This window comes from Macaca nemestrina, chromosome 2 (genome assembly GCF_043159975.1).
Source record: "Macaca nemestrina isolate mMacNem1 chromosome 2, mMacNem.hap1, whole genome shotgun sequence".
NCBI classification, from domain to species: Eukaryota; Metazoa; Chordata; class Mammalia; order Primates; family Cercopithecidae; genus Macaca; species Macaca nemestrina.
The window spans coordinates 154,542,174-154,563,307 of NC_092126.1; the positions used below are offsets into that span (position 1 = coordinate 154,542,174).

The 21,134-nt window shown below is 44.7% G+C and overlaps 2 protein-coding genes across 10 annotated transcripts in view; both read left to right on the forward strand.

The window, feature by feature from the left end:
* Positions 1 to 32: 32 nt before the first annotated feature.
* On the forward strand, positions 33 to 12,579 carry LOC105477770 (methyl-CpG binding domain 4, DNA glycosylase). Of its 4 annotated transcripts, none has more exons than XM_071092282.1 (8): positions 33 to 427; positions 2,230 to 2,460; positions 2,881 to 3,722; positions 6,425 to 6,499; positions 6,577 to 6,711; positions 7,295 to 7,444; positions 7,935 to 7,985; positions 12,431 to 12,579. In XM_071092282.1, the coding sequence occupies exons 1-8, from the start codon at positions 324 to 326 to the stop codon at positions 12,463 to 12,465; spliced, it is 1,623 nt and encodes a 540-aa protein (XP_070948383.1). In that variant the 5' UTR covers positions 33 to 323; the 3' UTR covers positions 12,466 to 12,579. The 4 variants fall into 4 exon arrangements, with proteins under 4 accessions (XP_070948383.1, XP_070948384.1, XP_011732831.2 ...); XM_071092283.1 differs by lacking the exon at positions 12,431 to 12,579 and adding an exon at positions 9,251 to 9,817; XM_011734529.3 differs by lacking the exon at positions 12,431 to 12,579 and adding an exon at positions 9,251 to 9,816 and having other exon boundaries at positions 6,428 to 6,499; positions 7,935 to 8,038.
* A 249-nt stretch (positions 12,580 to 12,828) lies between these two features.
* The window catches only part of LOC105477772 (EF-hand calcium binding domain 12), a 28,219-nt gene continuing 19,913 nt past the window's right edge, over positions 12,829 to 21,134 (forward strand). The window contains exons 1-2 of one of the 6 annotated variants that reach the window (XM_011734543.3): positions 12,829 to 13,026; positions 19,660 to 20,096. In XM_011734543.3, coding sequence (XP_011732845.2) covers positions 12,978 to 13,026; positions 19,660 to 20,096 — 486 coding nt within the window. In that variant the 5' untranslated portion in view covers positions 12,829 to 12,977. The other 5 variants (XM_071092280.1, XM_011734542.3, XM_011734544.3 and 2 more) reach the window with 5 other exon arrangements.

Sequence of the window (21,134 nt, forward strand, 5' to 3'; positions counted from 1 at the left end):
AAAAGCAGCAAAAGCTAGGGTGGAACTAGAGCCCCTAAGGCATCAGCGCAACCAGAGCGCGCGCGATTGGTTGGGGTTTGTGGGGGCGGTGCGCCTTCCTCGACAATGGATTTGATTGGTGGAGCGTGGAAATGGCGGCTGTAGCCGAGGGGGCGGCCGAAAAGCAGGGGCGGCCGAAAAGCAGCGGCGGCGTCTGGGCCACTTTCGCAACATTCAGACCTCGGTTGCAGCCCGGTTCCGTGAGCTGAGGTTTCACATCTTACTCCGCCCCACACCCAGGGCTTCGCAGCGCTGGGCTCGTTGCTGCAGCCGGAGCCTGCTCGATGGGCACGACTGGGTCGGAGAGTCTGAACCTGGGGGACCGCGGAGCTGCCCCCACCGTCACCTCTAGTGAGCGCCTAGTCCCAGATCCGCCGAGTGACCTCCGGTAAATTACTGTTCCCTTTTGGGCCTCAGTTTCACCGCCTGTAAAACGGGATCGGGAGAGTGGACGGTGTGTGGGCCTTTCTAACCTTGGACAGAGGGTCGGCAGAGACCTCGAAGCCCACGGGTTTAGTTACTAGGGGCTGGAGCTCAGGTGCTTTTCCTGTGGGATCAGTCCTGGGGTGCGCCCGACTTCCTCATCCAAGATGACCAGGGAGACTTGAGGGGGAGCCAGGAGGTTTTGTGCAAGAGGTCCCCTTGAGTTGGAGGATCCTAGGAAGTTATTTGAGTACATGTATGATAGGAGGTTAAGATTTACCTACTTTTTTCGAAATTGAATCCTAAGAACTACTTTGAAAGAGGCATCACCTTCTTTTTACAGAAAGTATTTTACAGGGACTTTGAGATGTTAAGTAACTTGCTGCTAAACTTACAGCTGGCGGAGCTGGGATTTGAGCCCCAGTCTCTTTAATAGTTTGTGCTGATTTCACCAGGCTTCAGTATCTTATCTCTAAAATTGTAAACAGTATCATTTCATAAGATCCGCCCAGCTCCGCAAAATTATTTTACCCCAACTTACATCAGAAAACCTTGATTCTAATTCTAGTTCTTGCATAGTTTCCCTATTTGTAGAAAATAACTTGGGTTAAATGATCTCTCTAGACCCATCCAGCTTTTACAATCTGTGGTTTAGTGATTAGGATACACTTTACTGAAATTTTTCTTTTTTTAATTTTTAAATTATGTTTTCATCATAGAAGACACACTGGAACATTAATGAAGTTTTAGTTTAGTTTAGTTTTTTGTTTTTTTGAGATAGGGTGTCACTCTGTCACCCAGGCTGGAGTTCAGTGGCACAATCATAGCTCCCTGAAGCCTTGACCTGCCGGGCTCAAGCAATACTCCTGCCCCCAGCCTGCTTAGTAGCTGGGACCACAGGTATGCGCCATCACGCCCGGCTGCTTTTTTTTTTTTTTTTTTTTTTTTTTTCATTTTTTATAAAGACAGGTATCTCACTGTGCTGCCCAGGCTGGTCTCAAACTCTTGGGGTCAGGTGATCTTCCCACTTCCTCCTCCCAAAGTGCTGGTATTATAGGCATGAGCCACCTTGCCTTGCCAACTTTTTTCAATAATAGTATGGGAGAGAAGTATTAGACCAAGATTTGGTAGACTTGGGTTCAGGTGTCTGTTCTGCAAGTAATTTAACCTTTCTGTCACTCAATTTTTTATCAATAAATTGAGAGTTAATCTTATCGTACCTACAAGGTTACCATGAGGATCAAGAATGAAGGAGATGCAAAAATTCTGTATCAAATTATTTACCTTCTGGAGGGTTACATCTGATGAAAGTGATACACTCTCCCAGAAATTTTACATTATGTAAAACTTTTACCTCATTTATTGGCAGAGAAGAGAATATAACTCACTGATTTATTTAAGCATTTTCTGATGCTTAAGAGCTCAGGTTAAGAGCTCAGCTGTTGGCTCATATTCTCAAATTTATGCTAAGTGCCCCCAGAAATCTTTACAATAGCCCTACTCAGTAATTAATCGGAAAAGTTTCTAACTTGACCTTTCTGTTGTGCAGAGATTTCCAACACTTTTTAACTTGTGCTAGAGGGTATGGGAAGCTTTTGGAAGACAGGAAAATACTCCCATAGCACAAGGCTGGTCCATACGGACTTTAGTCTCCCCCATTTTAATATGGATAATCTATGTGGTTCTCGCATTATCATGGATTAAAACTGAGTAGGCAGTGGAAGATAAATTTTAAATGAGTTAATCACTTAGACTTTGTTTTTCCAGCAAAGAAGATGTTGCTGTGGAATTGGAAAGAGTGGAAGAAGATGAGGAACAAGTGATGATAAAAAGAAGCAGTGAATGTAATCCCCTGCTACTAGAACCCATCGCTTCTGCTCAGTTTGGTGGTACTGCAGGGACAGAATGTCATAAGTCTGTCCCGTGTGGATGGGAAAGAGTTGTGAAGCAAAGGTTATTTGGGAAGACAGCAGGAAGATTTGATGTGTACTTTATCAGGTAAGCATATAAGATGGTAAAGACAGTAAAGCAAAATAATTTTGTCTGGTCAGATAGTGGGAGCATAGCAGGAATCTTGGCTTCTTTATATTTTTATCATAAAACGATTGCAGATTCTATTCTTTCAATGTTGCTATTAATTACATCAAGTGATTTGGGGAAAATTACATACATTTTGTCCCGCCTACTGTGAATGGTTAACGGGTAGGTTGCATTTAAGTTATATTTATAAATTTATTTTATATTGTCATAGAGGAAACAAACCATTTAAAAGTGCCATTTATCACTCTTTTTCATTTTTAAATGACAGATGCCTATGGCAACATTTGGAAATTAATTAGAAATCTGAAATGTGGTCCAATTCTTTTAAAAGTCCCTTCTATTTACTAGCAGTAAGTTTCCTTTAATATCATTTTCTAGCCCACAAGGACTGAAGTTCAGATCCAAAAGTTCACTTGCTAATTATCTTCACAAAAATGGAGAGACTTGTCTTAAGCCAGAAGATTTTGATTTTACTGTACTTTCTAAAAGGGATACCAAGTCAAGATACAAAGACTGCAGCATGGCAGCCCTGACATCCCACCTACAAAACCAAAGTAACAATTCAAACCAGAACCTCAGGACCCGAAGCAAGTGCAAAAAGGATGTGTTTATGCCGCCAAGTAGTAGTTCAGAGTTGCCGGATAGCAGAGGACTCTCTAACTTTACTTCCACTCATTTGCTTTTGAAAGAAGATGAGGGTGTTGATGATGTTAACTTCAGAAAGGTTAGAAAACCCAAAGGAAAGGTGACTATTTTGAAAGGAATCCCAATTAAGAAAACTAAAAAAAGATGTAGGAAGAGCTATTCAGGTTTTGTTCAAAGTGATAGCAAAAGAGAATCTGTGTGTAATAAAGCAGATGCTGAAAGTGAGCCTGTTGCACAAGAAAGTCAGCTTGACGGAACTGTCTGCATTTTTGATGCTGGAGCATGTGGTGAGACCCTCAGTGCGACCAGTGAAGAAAAGAGGCTTGTGAAAGACAGATCGTTGAGTTCAGGATCAAATTTTTGTTTTGAACAAAAAACTTCCGGCATCATAAACAAATTATGTTCAGCCAGAGATGCAGAACACAATGAGAAGTATGAGGATACCTTTTTAGAAACTGAAGAAACTGGAACAAAAGTAGAAGTAGTTGCGGAAAAGAAGGAACATTTGCATACTGACATTTTAAAACGTGGCTCTGAAATGGACAACTGCTCACCAACCAAGAAAGACTTTACTGGTGAGAAAATATTTCAAGCTATCCAGTGCTTTCAAGCACTATTAAACATTATATGATGAGAAATTTATAATCCGGCATCTTGTATTTGTGCCTGTACATGGTTAAGACGTGAAAATAGAGCCAAGAAATAGGGCGAAATATGAGATACATCCTACCAGTTGATCCTAATACTTATCTAACTGATATTCAAGCAGTTTCCTATGGCAGAGAGAAAATCAGTTGACTGCTGTCATGAGGCCATAGCAAAGGAGAGTACTACTGTTAACAGCTGCCATTGTCTTTCCCTGGTGCAGCACCTGGGACTCTCCTTCTCAGCAGGGCTTTCCCTTCTTTCCATCCTCTTTCCAGCCAGTAATCTTAAAACTTGAAGGAAAATTAAAAGCCTTCACTTGTGAAAAATTTAGGGAAGACTTCTTTTTTTTTGAGATGGAGTCTTGCTCTGTTGCCCAGGCTGGAGTGCAGTGGCACAGTCTCGGCTCACTGCAAGCTCTACCTCCCAGGTTCACACCATTCTCCCACCTCAGCCTCCCAAGTAGCTGGGACTACAGGTGCCCGCCACCATGCCTGGCTAATTTTTTGTATTTTTAGTAGAGACGGGGTTTCACCATGTTAGCCAGGATGGTCTCGATCTCCTGACCTCGTGATCCGCCCGTCTCGGCCTCCCAAAGTGCTGCGATTACAGGCGTGAGCCACCGCGCCCGGCCGGGAAGACTTCTTATATACATAAATGGGTGGAGAATAGTTGGTGTCTTCTCTTCACACCCCTCCTGATACTTACTACTAGATGTGACTTCCAATTTAATTTTGTATATATCATAGTCGTTTTTATCTTCTATTATAATGTAATACTTCTCTGAAATGCTTTAGAGCTCTAAATAATTCAAAAGTATAATCACATAGTTCATCTATTATTTGTAATATGCTCTTAATACAGCATTCAGAACTTAGCAGTTTTGTCTTTATTCCCTCAGTGAATAAGAGATAAAAAGGAGACCTTTTGAGCAGCCCTGTATTAGTTATTCATTATGCTATTATGGTGTAATGAATAACTCCTTTAAAGAATAATAATTTTACTTAAACTCCTGTGGGGAAACAGCCTGGACAAATTTGTGAAGCAGGAGAATAGATATGATTCTTGTTCCCAGTTCTACCCATGATTGTATGTCTTTTCTGTGCCTGGAGTTTCTCTGCCTTTAACACAAGATGGCCATATATACCTAGTGGTATATTCTTTTGGTATAAGAATTCTTCATAAGAATTCTTCAAGTCTGTGTCCTAAACACTGAGCTTCTTGACGAAAGCTTTGAGGTTTATGTAGATTTATTGCTAGCAAAATGGGCAAAAATTAAAAACTTTTTTTGTGATAAGAGTGTAGTTCTCAACATGAGATGAAGAACTCTTAGGTTCCTAGGTGTCCCATGAAATAGTGAAGATTCCCATTGGCTTAGCTAGAAATTGCCAAGTAAACTTGGCATAAAGGAGATTGGTTAGTAATTATTCATAGGAGCCCACAGAAAAAGTTGTCAAATCAGAGCAGTCAGAGCAGTTTCCTTTGTTGTTGTTGTTGTTGTTGTTGTTGTTGTTGTTGTTGTTTTAACTCTCTACTGGGCTTTACCTACTCAAACTAAAATAGCAAAAAAACAGTAGTCTAATTATCTGGAGACCTGGATACTTGTTCCGGTTTATAGTCAATCCCAATATCATTTTGGGATGATTGCTTAATTTCAAAGCTTTAGTTTCTTCATCTGCAAAAGAGAGGTAACCACCCTGACTAGTCCTGTTTTTCACATCAAAAATATTATAAAATGAGAAGTGAAAAAGATGCTATACAAATGCAAGGTATTATTAACTGATATTCAAATTGCGAGGATATGGCTAAGGAGTATTACATGTGATTTTAGAAATTTGAGAAGTCTGATAATACTGGTTCCCAGTAGACAGAGGTTCTTAATAGGTAGTTGTCTCAGGTGCTCTAGGGTCCAAATTGTAGGTTTTTCTGCAGACTTTGTTTTGTCTGTATATTCTGTTTTGTCTGTATCCCTTTTTTTGGTAGGCGTAAAAGGTAAGTTCACTGCAGAAATTTTGGAAAATATAGAAAAGTAAAGAAGAAAAGAAAAATTAGCACTTGGCAACAACCGTTATATCATTTTGGCTTATTTCATTCTTAACCTCTGTATTTTTATTTATATATGTTTCCCCTTTTTTATAAAATTGGGATTATGTGTAGACTTTTGCTTTTTTCATTTAGAAGTTAATGGGAAAGTATTCACAATAGTCTAAAAAATATTTTAATGACCACATTATACAAATGCATTGTAATTTAAAATATTCCATACTGCCTTTAATTTTTCAATACTATAAACTCTGAACATAAGTCATAAAAAACTAGTATCACAGAGTGGTTAAGGTGAGGACTCAGGAGCCAGACTGTCTGGATTTGAATTTTAGCTCTGACACTTAGTATCCGTGTGATCTTGAGCAAGTTACTTAGCTTCTCTGTGCCTCAATGTCCATATCTGTAAAGTGGAGATAAAAATAATACCAAGTTCATGGGTCATTAGTTGGATTAATTGGGTAATTTATGTAAAGGGCTTAGAATAGTAGCTGGCATGCTTTGTAACAGTGTTGATATTATTTGCATCCCTGAATATTGCTTTAAGCTAAACCATAGACTCGATAAAGTGTTCACTTTTCCTTTTCAGAAGATATCATCCCACGAACACAGATAGAAAGAAGGAAAACAAGCCTGTATTTTTCCAGCAAGTATAACAAAGAAGGTATCCCTTTCCCAATCAGAACAGCAAATTCTAATTCTATTTTGGGTTTTCAATTCTGATGCAGTATGTTTGTTTAGCTCCTAGCCCCCCACGACGTAAAGCCTTTAAGAAGTGGACACCTCCTCGGTCACCTTTTAATCTTGTTCAAGAAACACTTTTTCACGATCCATGGAAGCTTCTCATCGCTACTATATTTCTCAATCGGACCTCAGGTTTGGGGATTATTATCTTTGTCTTACAGACAGTGTGGTAAGGAGAAAGCACTGAATTGATGCCTGGGTTCACAGTCCATTTTGAGTGTGTCACCTGGGATAAGGCATTCTCCCTTCACCCTTAAACTCTTCACCTACGAGGAAATTAGACTAGATGACATCCAACAGACCTTTTAGAATAAAGGGGTAGATTTTATTTATTTTCTACTTTCAAATTCATTTTGATCATCAATGAAAATCAGTTAATGTTTCTCCACCCTCTTTCGTGTGTGTTTAAAAGTATCTTTTTCACTGAATGTACCTTGTGTTCTATATGCCTCTACTCTCATTATCTGCTGATGTGATCATTTAAAAGCTAATCATGCAAGGCCAGTTTTCAGCATAATTTGGACTATTAGCCCCATATATTAGCAGTGTTGGCATTTGATTCTGAAAGTGGTTGCTGGTTCAGATAATGGCTTCTCGCCAGTGGTTTTAAAAAAAAAAAAAACCCTCTGGATGAGATTTCTAGATGAGAAACTACTTGAACATGAAATCAGCCTATCTAGAGTCTTGTAATCATTCAGTTACTTTTACTTCCCAGGTAAAATGGCAATACCTGTGCTCTGGAAGTTTCTGGAGAAGTATCCTTCAGCTGAGGTAGCAAGAACCGCAGACTGGAGAGATGTGTCAGAACTTCTTAAACCTCTTGGTCTCTACGATCTTCGGGCAAAAACCATTGTCAAGTTCTCAGGTATTTTCCTGTATACCCAAAGGAAAAACATAATACCTTATGCTTATTTAAGAGAGCCACACCTTAAACTTTAATGTCCTCAGATACTATATTAATGGAGGTTTTTCAGCTCAAGCACCCAAGACATTTAAAAAGGTCCACTTTCCCCAAACCACAGCCTCCCAGTGACCTAAACAATAAATCTTTGCCCATCACTGGGTCAGGCATGTGGGCAGAATTAGGGGAAGAAGTCAGTGAAGCAGAAAGCCCAGTTCTTGACCTCAGGGACGTGACCTCTGTCGCATTAGCACAGCACGAAAGAGTGGTTAGGATTTGGTAAATGATATGGGTGCTACAGGAATTCATTAAGAAGGGCAGTCACAACTGAGGTTGCCAGGAAAGAGCCTTTCCCGTCCCTTTCTTCTGTTCTCTCCATCCTGCCCCATCACCACACATTTTGGGAGGGTGTCTTTAGAAGCTGACCTGGTGTGTGGGATGTTGTATTCTTCAGATGAATACCTGACAAAGCAGTGGAAGTATCCGATTGAGCTTCATGGGATTGGTAAATATGGCAACGACTCTTACCGAATTTTTTGTGTCAATGAGTGGAAGCAGGTGAGGCCCACTCCCATCCATAATTCAGCACATTTGGTCTCTGGGGCAAAATAAGTCCACCATTATGGTTAAGACTATTTATTGGACACAAATGCTATTATAGTCACAAACAATTTTGTTCCTGGCTGTGGGGAAGTGGGTGGCATGCAGGTTTTGGGGTAGGCACTCCCAAGTCCACAAAGACCAGTCCAGAGGTGTGGCCTCTGACTCATCTCCAGTGGTTTGTCACCTCTGGCCCTCTTCCTGTCATTCCCCATTTGTGTACTATCTCTAAGCCTGCCATGGTTTTCCTCCTGTCAAGAGTACACCACTACAGGAAAGCAGGAAGGTTTGGGCCTGCAATGTATACTTATTGGGTTTCTCTTAGTGGTCTCAGGCTACTTTTGTGGTGACTGGGTCCTGCTTTAGCCCTGTTGAATATGCCCAGCCCTTGGCATACTGATGGTATCCTGGCACCTGATGGGTGCCCACTCAGCTTGCGACTCACCCTCATGCATTCAACCAGTAGGTCTGGCCAGGCCTGAACTGAAGGACCATGGTCCTATCCCTGCCTCATCAGAGCAATCCATTGTGACCTGAGAATCCTTTTTTTTTTTTTTTCCTGAGACGGAGTCTCACTGTGTCGCCCAGGCTGGAGTGCAGTGGCGCAATCTTGGCTCACTGCAAACTCTGCCTCCCGGGTTCACACCATTCTCCTGCCTCAGCCTCCCGAGTAGCTGGGACTACAGGCGCCTGCCACCATGCCTGGCTAATTTTTTTGTATTTTTAGTAGAGATGGGGTTTCACCATGTTAGCCAGGATGGTCTTGATCTCCTGACCTTGTGATCCACCTGCCTCGGCCTCCCAAAGTGCTGGGATTACAGGCATGAGCCACCATGCCCGGCCCTGAGAATCCATTTAACCTCTCAGGGCCTAGAACCTCCTTCTGGAAAGTGAGGTGTTAATACTTGACTCATGTCATCACCACCCCACACTCCAAGTCATGGTGAGTAGTCATTTGGACAGTACTTTGTAAACTGTATGTGATTACCTTAATATAAGGTATAACTTAAAATATTCATGAATCCCATGAGGTTAAAAGTTATAACTTTTAGGTATAGTATCATAATGTACTGTCCCCCAGCAAACATTTAAAAAGCCAATTTTAAAAAACATATTTCTGACTAAGTTACATTAAGGTCTCTGCCTCTTTGTGTGTTGTATTTCTTCCAGGTGCACCCTGAAGACCACAAATTAAATAAATACCATGACTGGCTTTGGGAAAATCATGAAAAATTAAGTCTGTCTTAAACTCTGCAGTTTTCAAGCTCATCTGTTATGCATAGCTTTGCACTTCAAAAAAGCTTCATTAAGTACAACCAACCACCTTTCCAGCCATATAGATTTTAATTAGCCCAACTAGGAGCCCAGTGTGTGTGCTTTCTTAATGTGTGTGCCAATGGTGGATCTTTGCTACTGAATGTGTTTGAATATATTTTGAGATTATTTTTAAATAAATTATTATTTGACAACAATCCAAAAAAAGTGTGTGGCTTTTCCAAAAGTGAAATATAATCAGAACATAAAAAGTACATCTAAACTATCAATAATACAAAGCAAATTTCTATCAACCTTGCTAAAGCTAGGAGCCCACTAAATATTTTTATTGGCCAGGTGTGATGGTGCACGCCTATAGTCTCAGAAGGCTGAGGCAGGAGGATCATTTGAGCTCATGAGGGCCCAGGAGCTCAAGGCTTCAGTGAGCCGTGATCATGCCACTGCACTCCAGTTTGGATGACAGAGAGAGACCCTGTCTCAAAAAATATATATTTAGTCCGGGCGCGGTGGCTCAAGCCTGTAATCCCAGCACTTTGGGAGGCCGAGGCGGGTGGATCACGAGGTCAGGAGATCGAGACTATCCTGGCTAACATGGTGAAACCCCGTCTCTACTAAAAAATACAAAAAACTAGCCGGGCGTGGTGGCGGGCGCCTGTAGTCTCAGCTACTTGGGAGGCTGAGGCGGGAGAATGGCGTGAACCCGGGAGGCGGAGCTTGCAGTGAGCCGAGATCACGCCACTGCACTCCAGCCTGGGAGACACAGCGAGACTCCGTCTCAAAAAAAAAAAAAAAATATATATATATATATTTAAAAAAAATTTAAAAAAGCTAACCCCAAAGTCAAATAAGATTCCTCTGGCATTGTATATTGTTGACAGCTCCACACTGTCCCTTAGGAATTGTAGATTCCACCTCAGCATCCGCTTGGTAACGTAATGTGAATATCTGTCTGCTGCTCCTTTTCAGCTCACTCACTCTTTTACCTTGGTCCCTTTGTGAAAACTCATTTCTCATCTTCCATTTGGAGTTTATACCATTTGGCCAGGCACAGTGGCTTACATCTGTAATCCTAGCACTTTGAGAGGCTGAGGCAGGAGAACTGCTTGAGCCCAGGAGTTCAAAACCAGACTGGGCAACCAGATAATGAGACCCCATCTCTACAAATAATTTTAAAAATTAGTTCGGCATGGTGGCACACACTTGTGGTCCCAGCTACTCAGAAGGCTGAGGTGGGAGGATCCCTTGAGCCCAGGAGATTGAGGTTGCGGTGAGCTATGATCACACCATTGCACTCCAGCCTGGATGACACAGCAAGACCCTGTCTCAAAAAAAATTAGTCTTATGCCATTTTTATACAAGTACTGTTATTGTTCAAATACCAAAGCATTTACTATTAGAAAAAAAGGGAAAAAACTAGTTATTAAGTCTTAATTACCAACTACCATTTTAAGATATAATTTGAAAATTAAATTGATTGAATAAATGAAAAATCAGTTGTTCAGAAAACTGCCTTTGTTGTAAAGCGGTGTGAACCAGATCAGGCTGCAGTGTGATGCAGAGGTAGTTGGTTGTTTCCACTTTAGTGAGTAATAAGTGTCAGTTTTTAGAAGGATGAATTTTGACCAGAGAACAGGAAAACTGGCCACACCTCCCTCTCCCCACGGCAAACATCCACTTTATAATTTACCATCACATTTTAATTTGACAAACATCCAATTAGCATTCACAAAGTGTGAAGCCCTGTGGTGGGGAGGGGCACAAAGATAAGTTCTGTACAGACTCTCAGAGAGAGAAAAAAGGGCACCTAATAATGGAAGGGAACAAAAGGGGTAAGGAGTAGGGACAAGACAGCCAGATATGGCAGCTAAGGATAGCGAGGGGCCTCTGAAACCTTGGGCCCAGCTGGGGCTGGAGGGTGGGGCGGGCTCACCAAGCTCAGGGCATCAGATATGGCTTCATTGTAGAGCTGGTGGTCATATCCTTTCCCCTAGCATCTCCATGGGGAGTGTGGGCCCATGTGAATGCAGGAGGCGAGCTCTGTGCTAGGGGACCTCAGGACAGCCAGGTTGCTCAGGCTCTAGGCCTGGTTTTTCCCCTTTATTGCAAGTAAGGTTGCCTGACCTCTGTACCTGTTAACTTGTCTTGTAAAAATGGGATAGTGGGCCAGGCACGGTGGCTCACGCCTGTAATCCCACCACTTTGGGAGGCAGAGGCGGGCAGATCACGAGGTCAGGAGATCAAGACCATCCTGGCTAACACAGTGAAACCCCGTCTCTACTAAAAATACAAAAAAAATTAGCCGGGGGTGGTGGTGGGCGCCTGTAGTCCTAGCTACTCGGGAGGCTGAGGCAGGAGAATGGCATGAACCTGGGAGGCAGAGCTTGCAGTGAGCCGAGATTGTGTCACTGTACTCCAGCCTGGGTGACAGAGCAAGAGTCCGTCTCAAAAAAAAAAAAAAAAAAAAAAAAAGGGATAGTGGTGTCTACCTCACACGGTGATTGTGATTATGAAGTTCAGACATGTAGTGCTAAAATGGTACCTGGCTTGCAAGAGTGCTGTATGAATATGACCCATGGCAACCATCTCAGGTTGTGAGGGTCACAAAGATAGCTTGTCTCAGCAAAGGGCAAGTGCTCAGGTGTTTCTTTTTAACTTTTTAAAAATTGAGCTAAAAGCCACCATTTAACCATTTTAAAGTGTACAATTCAGTGGTTTTAGTACATTTACAATGTACAGCCATCATCACTAATTCCAGAAGTTTCCATTTCTTTTTTCCATTCCAAAAAGAAGTTCCCCACCTGTTAGCGGTCACTTCCAATTCCTCACCCCATCCCCTATCTGCCATTAATGTACTTTCCGTGTCTGTGGGTTTGTCTATGCTGAACATTTCACATAAAATGGAATCATACAGCACGTGGCCTTTTGTGTTTCGCTTCTTGCTTAGCATACTGTTTTGAAGGTTCATCCATATTCTAGCATGTACTTCATTCCTTCTTATGGCCATCCTATGGCTATACCTCATTTTGTTTATCAGTTGATGCACGTTTCAAGGGTTTATTATTCTCTGGTCCTCAGGTTCTGTAACTCCAAACCATGGCACCCTGCCATAAGGGGGGCAGAACATACCAAACACCTTTATCTGGCCACAGCTCACTTTGGTTCTTCCTAACCCTCTGGAGGAGGCAGGGCCTATTTTTCTGATGAGAAAACTAAGGCCTAGAGATGTGGAGACCTGCTGAAGATCCCACACTTCACGGGAAAACCGGAGACTTTCTACACTAGATTCCAGGGCACCGCGCCAAACAAATCCCGCCTTTCACCAACCCCAGAACTGGGCACGGCGTGGATTTGCTCGCTGGCCCTCCTAGAATTGGACGAAAAGGAGGTGGGGTCAGCAGGCACTCGGCCGAGCGGGCTCGCTCCTGGCACGTGGCAGCGCCCAGCCAATTGGCGCAGGGCGTCGGTAGCCACGGTAACAGGTTGCTCCGGCTGTCCCAGCTGAGCGCCTTTCGCACGACTTGGAGTTACTGTTTATCTGATACCCCGGCACCCGTACGCAAGCAAGCCCACATCTACACACATTCATACACGCCCTTCAGCACCCCCTCCCAGCACCACGACCATGGACGACGACTATGAAGCGTACCACAGTCTGTTCTTGTCGCTGCTGGGTAAGTCCCGGGAAGTGGCGTCTGCAGGGAGCGCTCAGCGCCCTAAGGACGCGTGGAAGTGGGGTGACGGCAAAAACTCAGCCACAGATCTCATTGTGCCGACCCCTCTGGGTGAAGGGTTGCCATGGAGTCGGGGGCAGGTCATGTACATTTCTGAGATTTCCACCTGAGCCTAGTTGGAGGCACCAGAGGCCCGACCCATAATGACGGGAGCTCTCCAGCTCACCCTGTTTCTCTGTAGGACATTAATGTATTCAGTACTGGAGGAAAGGCACGGAGAAGACGTCAGTCTTCAAGGTTTTGGCAGTAATGTGCTGGGGACCAAGTTCTTGGCAAAGCAATGCAGCTTCATGGGTAAAAGACAGAGATAAATTGATAATTACAGAATAAGAAGGGGTGAATGCCGGGCCCAGGGATGACACCCACGAGTAAAAGGTGTGCTGAGGGTATGGGATGGGGAGCAACAGTTCCAAGCTTTTGGAAAATATCTTTACACTTGAGCTTAAAGGATAAAAGGGAGTTCTCCAAGCTAAAAGGGGAAGGAAAAAGCATTTCGGGCAAAGAAACAGCATGGCCCAAGAAGTCTGGTGTCTCTGGAAATGAGGTGAGAGAGGTCAGAAGGGACAAGATCATAAAAGATCCTGCAAGCCAGGAGATGGAGAGGCCACTGGGAGTGGCAGGACAGGAATGGGAGCAGTCAGAAAAGACCTGAGACTGAGTTGGCAGACTCAGAATGTTGGTGTGGGAAGATGAGAGCTGGGGCTGTAAAGCTTGAAGACTGAAGGTCTTCTCCATGCCCCTTCTCCAGCAGTGAACACATTAATGCCCAGTGGAGAAACAGGGCGAGCCAGAGAGGCTGACCACCTTTCCCAGGCACACAGGTCAGGGCTCTGGTCAAATGCTCAACTAAAGATGCTGGGAGGTGAGGGAGAAGGCCCAGGCTAGAGGTAACTACAGGGACTTGGGGACTGGTTGGTCAGGAAACATAGAAGGGGCAAATAAAGATGGTGCTCAAGGCCGGGCGCGGTGGCTCAAGCCTGTAATCCCAGCACTTTGGGAGGCCGAGACGGGTGGATCACGAGGTCAGGAGATCGAGACCATCCTGGATAACACGGTGAAACCCCGTCTCTACTAAGAAATACAAAAAACTAGCCGGGCGAGGTGGCGGGCGCCTGTAGTCCCAGCTACTCGGGAGGCTCAGGCCAGAGAATGGCGTGAACCCGGGAGGCGGAGCTTGCAGTGAGCTGAGATCCGGCCACTGCACTCCAGCCTGGGCTACAGAGCGAGACTCCGTCTCAAAAAAAAAAAAAAAAAAAAAAAAAAGATGGTGCTCAAGTTGGCAGCTGGGGGACCTGGTAGATGGAGGTGTCTTCCACAGAGATAGAGAACGTATTCAGAGGACCCAGTTAGTGGGGGCAGGGGCATGAAGACAAATCCAGTCTTGGTTGAGTTTAAGATCCTTGTCAGTGGCTAGACACAGTATATCCCGCCTGTAATCCCAGCACTATGGGAAGCTGAGGTAGGAGAATTGCTTGAGCCCAGAAGTTTGAGAATAGCCTGGGCAACATAGTGAGATCCCATCTCTACAAAATCATTTTTAAAAGTTAGCCAGGCCTGGTGTGGTGGCTCACGCCTGTAATCCCAGCACTTTGGGAGGCCAAGGCGGGTGGATCACGAGGTCAGGAGATTGAGACCATTCTGGCTAACACGGTGAAACCCCATCTCTACTAAAAATACAAAAAATTAGCCAGGCGTCATGGCGGGCACCTGCAGTCCCAGCTACTCAGGAGGCTGAGACAGGAGAATGGTGTGAACCGGGGAGGGGAAGCTTGCAGTGAGCCGATAGCGTGCCACTGCACTCCAGCCTGGGCGACAGAGTGAGACTCCATATCAAAAAAAAAAAAAAAAAAAAAAAAGTTAGCCAGGCTTAATGGCATGCACCTGTAGTCCCAGCTACTCAGGAAGCTGAACTGGGAGGATCATCTGAGCCTAGGAGTTCAAGGCTACAGTGAGCTATGATTGAACCACTGTACTCCAGCTTGGGCAACAGAGCAAGACCCTGTCTCAATTAAAAATAAATAATAAAAAAAGATCCCTGTAAGCCATCCAAGTGGAGATGTTTTAGGAACAACTGCAGGTATAAACTTGGAGCTAATTCCAAGTCAAAAATATTGGTATGGATGTCCCCAGCATAAAGAAGGTCATAGAAACATGAGAGTGGAAGGGATTATTTGAAAAGAGAAGAGAGCTTGGGTATAAGCCTGGAAGCAACAACCTTTAAAGAGTACAGGAAAAGAGGGGCCCAAAAATGGTAGCCAGAGAGGTAGAATTGGACATAGCAAGAGATTGAATCAAGCCAAGAGCAGGGAGAATTTCAAGAAAGAGTGGAATTGTTTCCAGACACCTATAGGCTGTCCGAGAAAAGAGAGGACAAATGTGTTTTCTGGGACATCCATGGGGAGGACTAGAACCAAGGGATAGAAAGTCCAGGGAAACAAATTCTGGGTCAATATAAGGAGGTATTTTCTAGCAGTCAGAGTTTAGCGTCCGCCATGTTAAGTAGAAAGTTCCACGTCACTGGAGGTGTATAAACGGAGGCAAAGTCTGCCAGTGACATTGAGGAAAGCGTCCTTGACCTGGGCAGGTGATTGAACTAGTTGGCATATGAGAGCTTTCCTCGCCAGTCTCCTAGGAACATTGTCACATAGTCTCTACCCATAACTACATAATGACAGCCTCTTTTATTATAAGAGCCCACTTCCCTTTCTGTCAATGGACACAGGACTCCAAAGAGCACTAGAATGAAGCTCCCTGAGGAGGGTGTGGTTGGCAGGCACCCTTGGAAAGTGGGGTCAGGGGCTGGTGCAGGTTTAGAACTATGTGAGGAGGACTCAGCCAGGGAAAACCCTGGGAAATGCAGTGCTCTTCAGAGGGCACAGCAAATGCAAAAACTGAAAACCCAGAGCCAGGAAAGAACCAGGCACCTCAGATAACAGAAAGGAGGACAGCAGCTGGGACCACATGAGTGAGGGGTGGGGTCTGGGAGGTGACAAGGGAAGAGTGAGGAGCAGGGCCAGTGAAGGCAGCTTTGTAGGCCACAGAAGGAGGTGGGTATTTATTCAAAGAGCACTAAGAAGCCATTGAATGGTTTCAAATTGGGGAGGGACAGACTGTGAATTTACATTTGTAAGGCTCTCCTACCTGAGGGCAGAACATGGATTGGGAGTATAGGGAGGACCCAAATGGGAGCAGCAAGACCTGTGGGGAGCAGGTTTTGTGTTGCTGTGGTCTGCAGGGTAAAGTTTCAATCTCTTAGCCTGGCATTTGAGATGATGCCAACCTTATTTCCCACTAACCTCCTCCTTTACACACAGTGTGCTTCCAACATGTGGAACTGTCTGGTGACCCAAAAATCCCCAAATCCCACTCCTGACCTTTCCCCATCCCTGCCCCTCCACCCCATGAAGCCAGACTATTCTTGAAGGTCCACATCAGAGACACTTCTTCCTTGATGCCCTCCCAGGTTCCACAATCAGCATTTCTCCCCCAACAGAGAACATCTTGTTACCCTCTGGGTGCCCCACCTTGTTCCGTTGGGTGGACTGGGATCAGGTGAACCATGGTAGGTGCTCAGCCTAGTTTAATCTGCACCTGGTACAGCACCAAGCCCTGGGGGATTCTCAATAAATACTGGTTTGATGAGTGATGACATTCTCAGTCATCCCCTTTTGAGAATGGACTTTCTTGTGGTCAAAGTAATGATACATGTGTTGTTAGAAGTGCTCACTTCCATCCTTATTGATGTGTAATAGTCTGTTCTAGCACTGCTATAAATAACTACCTGAGACTAGGTAATTTATAAAGAAATGAGGTTTAATTGACTCACAATTCCTCAGGCTGTACAGGAAGCATGGCTGGGGAGGCCTCAGGAAACTTAACAATCATGGCGGAAGGCAAAGACAGGCACATCTTACACAACCCAAGAAGGAGGAAGAGAGAGCAGGGGGAGGTGCTACGCTTTTGAACAACCAGATCTTGTGAGCACTCGCTCTCACGAGAACAGCAAGGGGGAAGTCTTCTCCTATGATCCAATCACCTCCCACTAGGCCTCTCCTCCAACAGTGGGGATTATAATTTGACACGAAATTTGGGCAAGGACACAGATGGAAACCATACCATGATGTTTACTTTTATTATGTGCTGACTATGAAAGGAACACATAGGCCTTGTAAAGACACTTAACAAATGTACTGAATGTCCACTTTGGGCCAGGCTGGGCACCGAGGACACAGGGGAACTAAGACACAGTCCTTGTCACTGAGAAACTCACAGACTGTTGGGAAAGAAAGATGCAGAAAATATCTTCATTTCAGAAAAATATGGTAAATGCTTATGATGGAACTAAGTATGGGGGCTGTGGGACCCAGAGGACCCATGAGAGGGGGAGTGGGAGGGTTTCAAGGGGCCGGGATGCCTGAGCTGAGTCTCAAAGGGTGAGTCAGGGATCAACAAGTAAAGCAGGGAGGGAGAAGAGCGTGTCATGGGGAGGAAACAGCATGGCTTGTGTGTGTGTTAGTGGAGCAGATCTGTTTGGATACAAATGCAAGGGAAGACAGAAGGAGCCAGAGAAATTGGAGAGACTGGCAGGGGCGAGAGGGCCAGATGGGGCCAGGTTAAGGAGCTTGAACTTTATTCTAGAGGCAGTTGGGAGCCATGGACAGGTTTTAAGCAAGGGAGTTTGGGTTTTAGGAGGAAAATAACTGACAGTATTTCCAATAAGATTGTTATATCCCTTCTGATATTTTATTTTTTTGAAAAAAGGTCTCTGTTGCCCAGGCTGGAGTACAATAGAGGTCATCTCAGCTCACTGTAGCCTTTACCTCCCAGGCCCAAGTGATCCTCTCACCTCAGCCTCCTGAGGAGCTGCGACTACAGGCGTGCACCACCATGCCCGGCTAGTTTTTAAGTTTTTTGTACAGATGAGGTCTCACTATGTTGCCCAGGCTGGTCTTGAACTCCTGGGCTCAAGTAATCCTCCCACCTCAGCCTCCCAAAGTGCTTGGATTACAGGCATAAGCTACTATGCCTGGCCCCTTCTGATTTTTTAGAACACTTTCAAACTGTTATCTCATTTGATCTTCATAACAACTTCAAGAGGTAGATAGAGCAGAGTTTATACCATTTCAGAAGTGAAATACTTGAGACTCAGAAGGATTGGGTGACAGCCCTGGGTAATATCAAGTAACAGCTAAGAGCTGAGCTCTGGGGCCAGACAAACTGAAGTTCATGTCTCAGCTCTGCTACTAATCAACTGAGTGACCTTGGGCCTCTCTAGGTCTCAATGTCCTTATCTGCAAAATGGGCATAATCATAGTACCAGCATCGTAGGTCTGTCCATTTGTCACTCACCAAATATGTACTGAGTTCCCATTCTATGTAGACACTGTGGAGGTGTCAGGGCTCCAGTCGGGAACAAGAGAGATAGGGTTGTAGTCTTCACAGAACTCATAGTCTACTAGAAAAAATAAACATCAACCAAGTAATTACACCGGGGGTCTCCAAGCAAATTGCTGCCCAAACCAAGGACTTAATAAAGAAAATGAGCTGCCTGCGAGACAATAAGGAATGGGGGAGTGTGTGGCAAGCTGGAGAGGGCAGTGCCTCAGCCCAAAGTAACTCAGATTGAAAAATATCAAGCAAGGTGTTAAACAAAACAAGACCTCAACCCTCATTCAGCATGAGGGCCACCAGTTTTCAGCCCTTGATGTACCCAGTCGTGATAAGTGGTCTGAAGGAAAGTGCAGGTTGTGATGCAAAGATGTGGCCTGGAGGATGAGGAAGAGTACCCAGGGTGTGGATGGGGAGGGAGCACTCCTGCTAGAGGGAGGAGCACATACCAACCCCTAGTCAGGATGAAGCTTGGACCACTCAGCAAACAGAGAGAAGCCCAGGTGTCCAGGACATAGTAAGGAAAGAGAGGCAAGGGACTAGGGGGACAGGTTGACAGAAGAGGGGCACGGGACTTCATTTTAAGGGCTATCAAAAGTCACGGAAGGGCTTCAAAATGAGTGAATGGTGAGTATATACGAATAATAGCAGATATATTATATACAAAGCAACTCTAATAGATTGACTGATTTTAATATCACTCCCATCCAATAAAATAGGTTACCTTCATTATGCCCATTTTACCAATGAAGAGGTTGAGACAGAGAAGTTAAGTGGTTTGCTCAAGATCATGCAGCCAGTAGGTGGCAGGACCAGGACTCAGACCGAAGAGCGTTCTGGCCCCAAAGCCTCTGCTCTTAATACTGTGCTGCCTTAGATGATCACACAAGATCAGACTGGCATCTTTAAAAGTTCATTCTGATTGCCAGTGGGAGTGTTGGGGGCTGGGTGTGGAGAAGATGAAATAAGAGAAAGCATATAGAGCCCTTAGCTTGCTGCCTGCTGTTGGGAATGTCCAGTCACATTAGATGAAATTATCCTTATCATTACAGCAAGACAATGATAAAACCTGTCCTGGAATCCAGGGCCCCTGACGCCCAGCCTGGGGCAAAAGTGTTTTTCCTTCCTGGCTCCTTTTAATCCTCTTCCAGAAAGAAACTCACCTTTTAACTCTCTTACCCCAAGGACTCTGCCCATCTAAGACTTCCATCGATGAAAATGCCGCCGTCTTTGATCCTGAACTGGTCATTGCCCACTGCTTCAAGCAGTTCAAGCAGAAGGACTTCCGCCTGCCTCAGACCCGCCGGCGAATCATCATGGTGCCTCGCAAGGAAGATCAGACACCCATTAATCCTGCATCCCAACCTCAGGCTCCCCCAAAGCCCATCCCCAGCTTCAAAGCTCTGGAAGCTAAAGATATCCAAGAGCAGCCAGAGGACAGGAAGACCTGGCTGAGCCGGAGGGCGAAGCTGCGGCAGGAGCTGGAGTCCTTTGGTGATGTAAAGAGGTGGCTGGAGAACAAGCCCAGCATCACGCCTTCAGAGGCCAAGGTCTTACACATGATCCACGAGGAGCAGAGTGCCCAGACAAATGCCTCCCACGCAACTACCAGGACCACCAGGGTGAGCAGCCCCATTTGCCAGATGAACAAACCAAGAGTTTAGGGATGCATCATCATTTTATTCCCTTGGCTTAGGCTGGATAGGGATAGTTCACCCCATTTCACAGAGGAGCAAACGAAAGTCTTGAGAGGGAGGTGTATTAGTTATCTAGTTATCTATTGCTGCATAACAAACACCCCCAAATGACTGAAAGCAGCAAATATTTATGATCACACACAGTTTCTAGAGTCAGGAATTGGAGAGTAGCTTTGCTGGGTCGCTCTGGCTCAGAGTGTCTCATGAGGTTGCAGTCAGGATGTTGGCCTGGGCCTCAGTCGTCTGAAGGCTTGACTGGGGCAAAAGGATCTGCTTCCAAGCTGGCTCACTCATGTGGCTATTGGCAGGAGGTCTCAGTTCCTCCCCACATGGACCTCTCCATAGGGCTGCTTGAGTGTCCTCACAGTATGGCTGCTGGCATCCCCCAGAGTGAAGGGTCCAAAAAAGAGAGAAAGACAGAGGCTGCAATGCTCTTTAGGACCTAGTTTCCGAAGGCCTCAGTTTCAGAAGTTTCACACTATCACTTCCACCACATTCTCTTTGTCAGAAGTGAGTCCCTGAGTACAGCCCATGCTCAAGAAGGAAAGAAGACTCCATCTTAGAAATGAGAGAAGCAGAATAATTTGTGGACATACCTTAAAATCACCCCAGAAGGGATCATTCCTGGCAGTCCATCTTATGGGGTATTTGTAAAATACCCATTGTTCATTCATTTGTTCATGACACATGTTAGCTGAGGGTTCCATGTAGCACGCAGGTGCTCACAAGGCTATTGTGAGGATGACGATTGTGAGGTTGGGAGGAAAAGGAGGATCCCCCTTTTACAAATGTGGAAATAGAAGCTCAGTGAGGCCAACATTTGTCCAAACATACAGTGATAGTAAGTGATAAGGGCACTACCAACTCCTTCTCTCTCTGTGACATTTCCTTGGAATAAAAGGTCAGATAAGTTGGGTTTAAACATAGCTCTGCTACTTCCTAGCTGTATGATTTGGGTCTCAG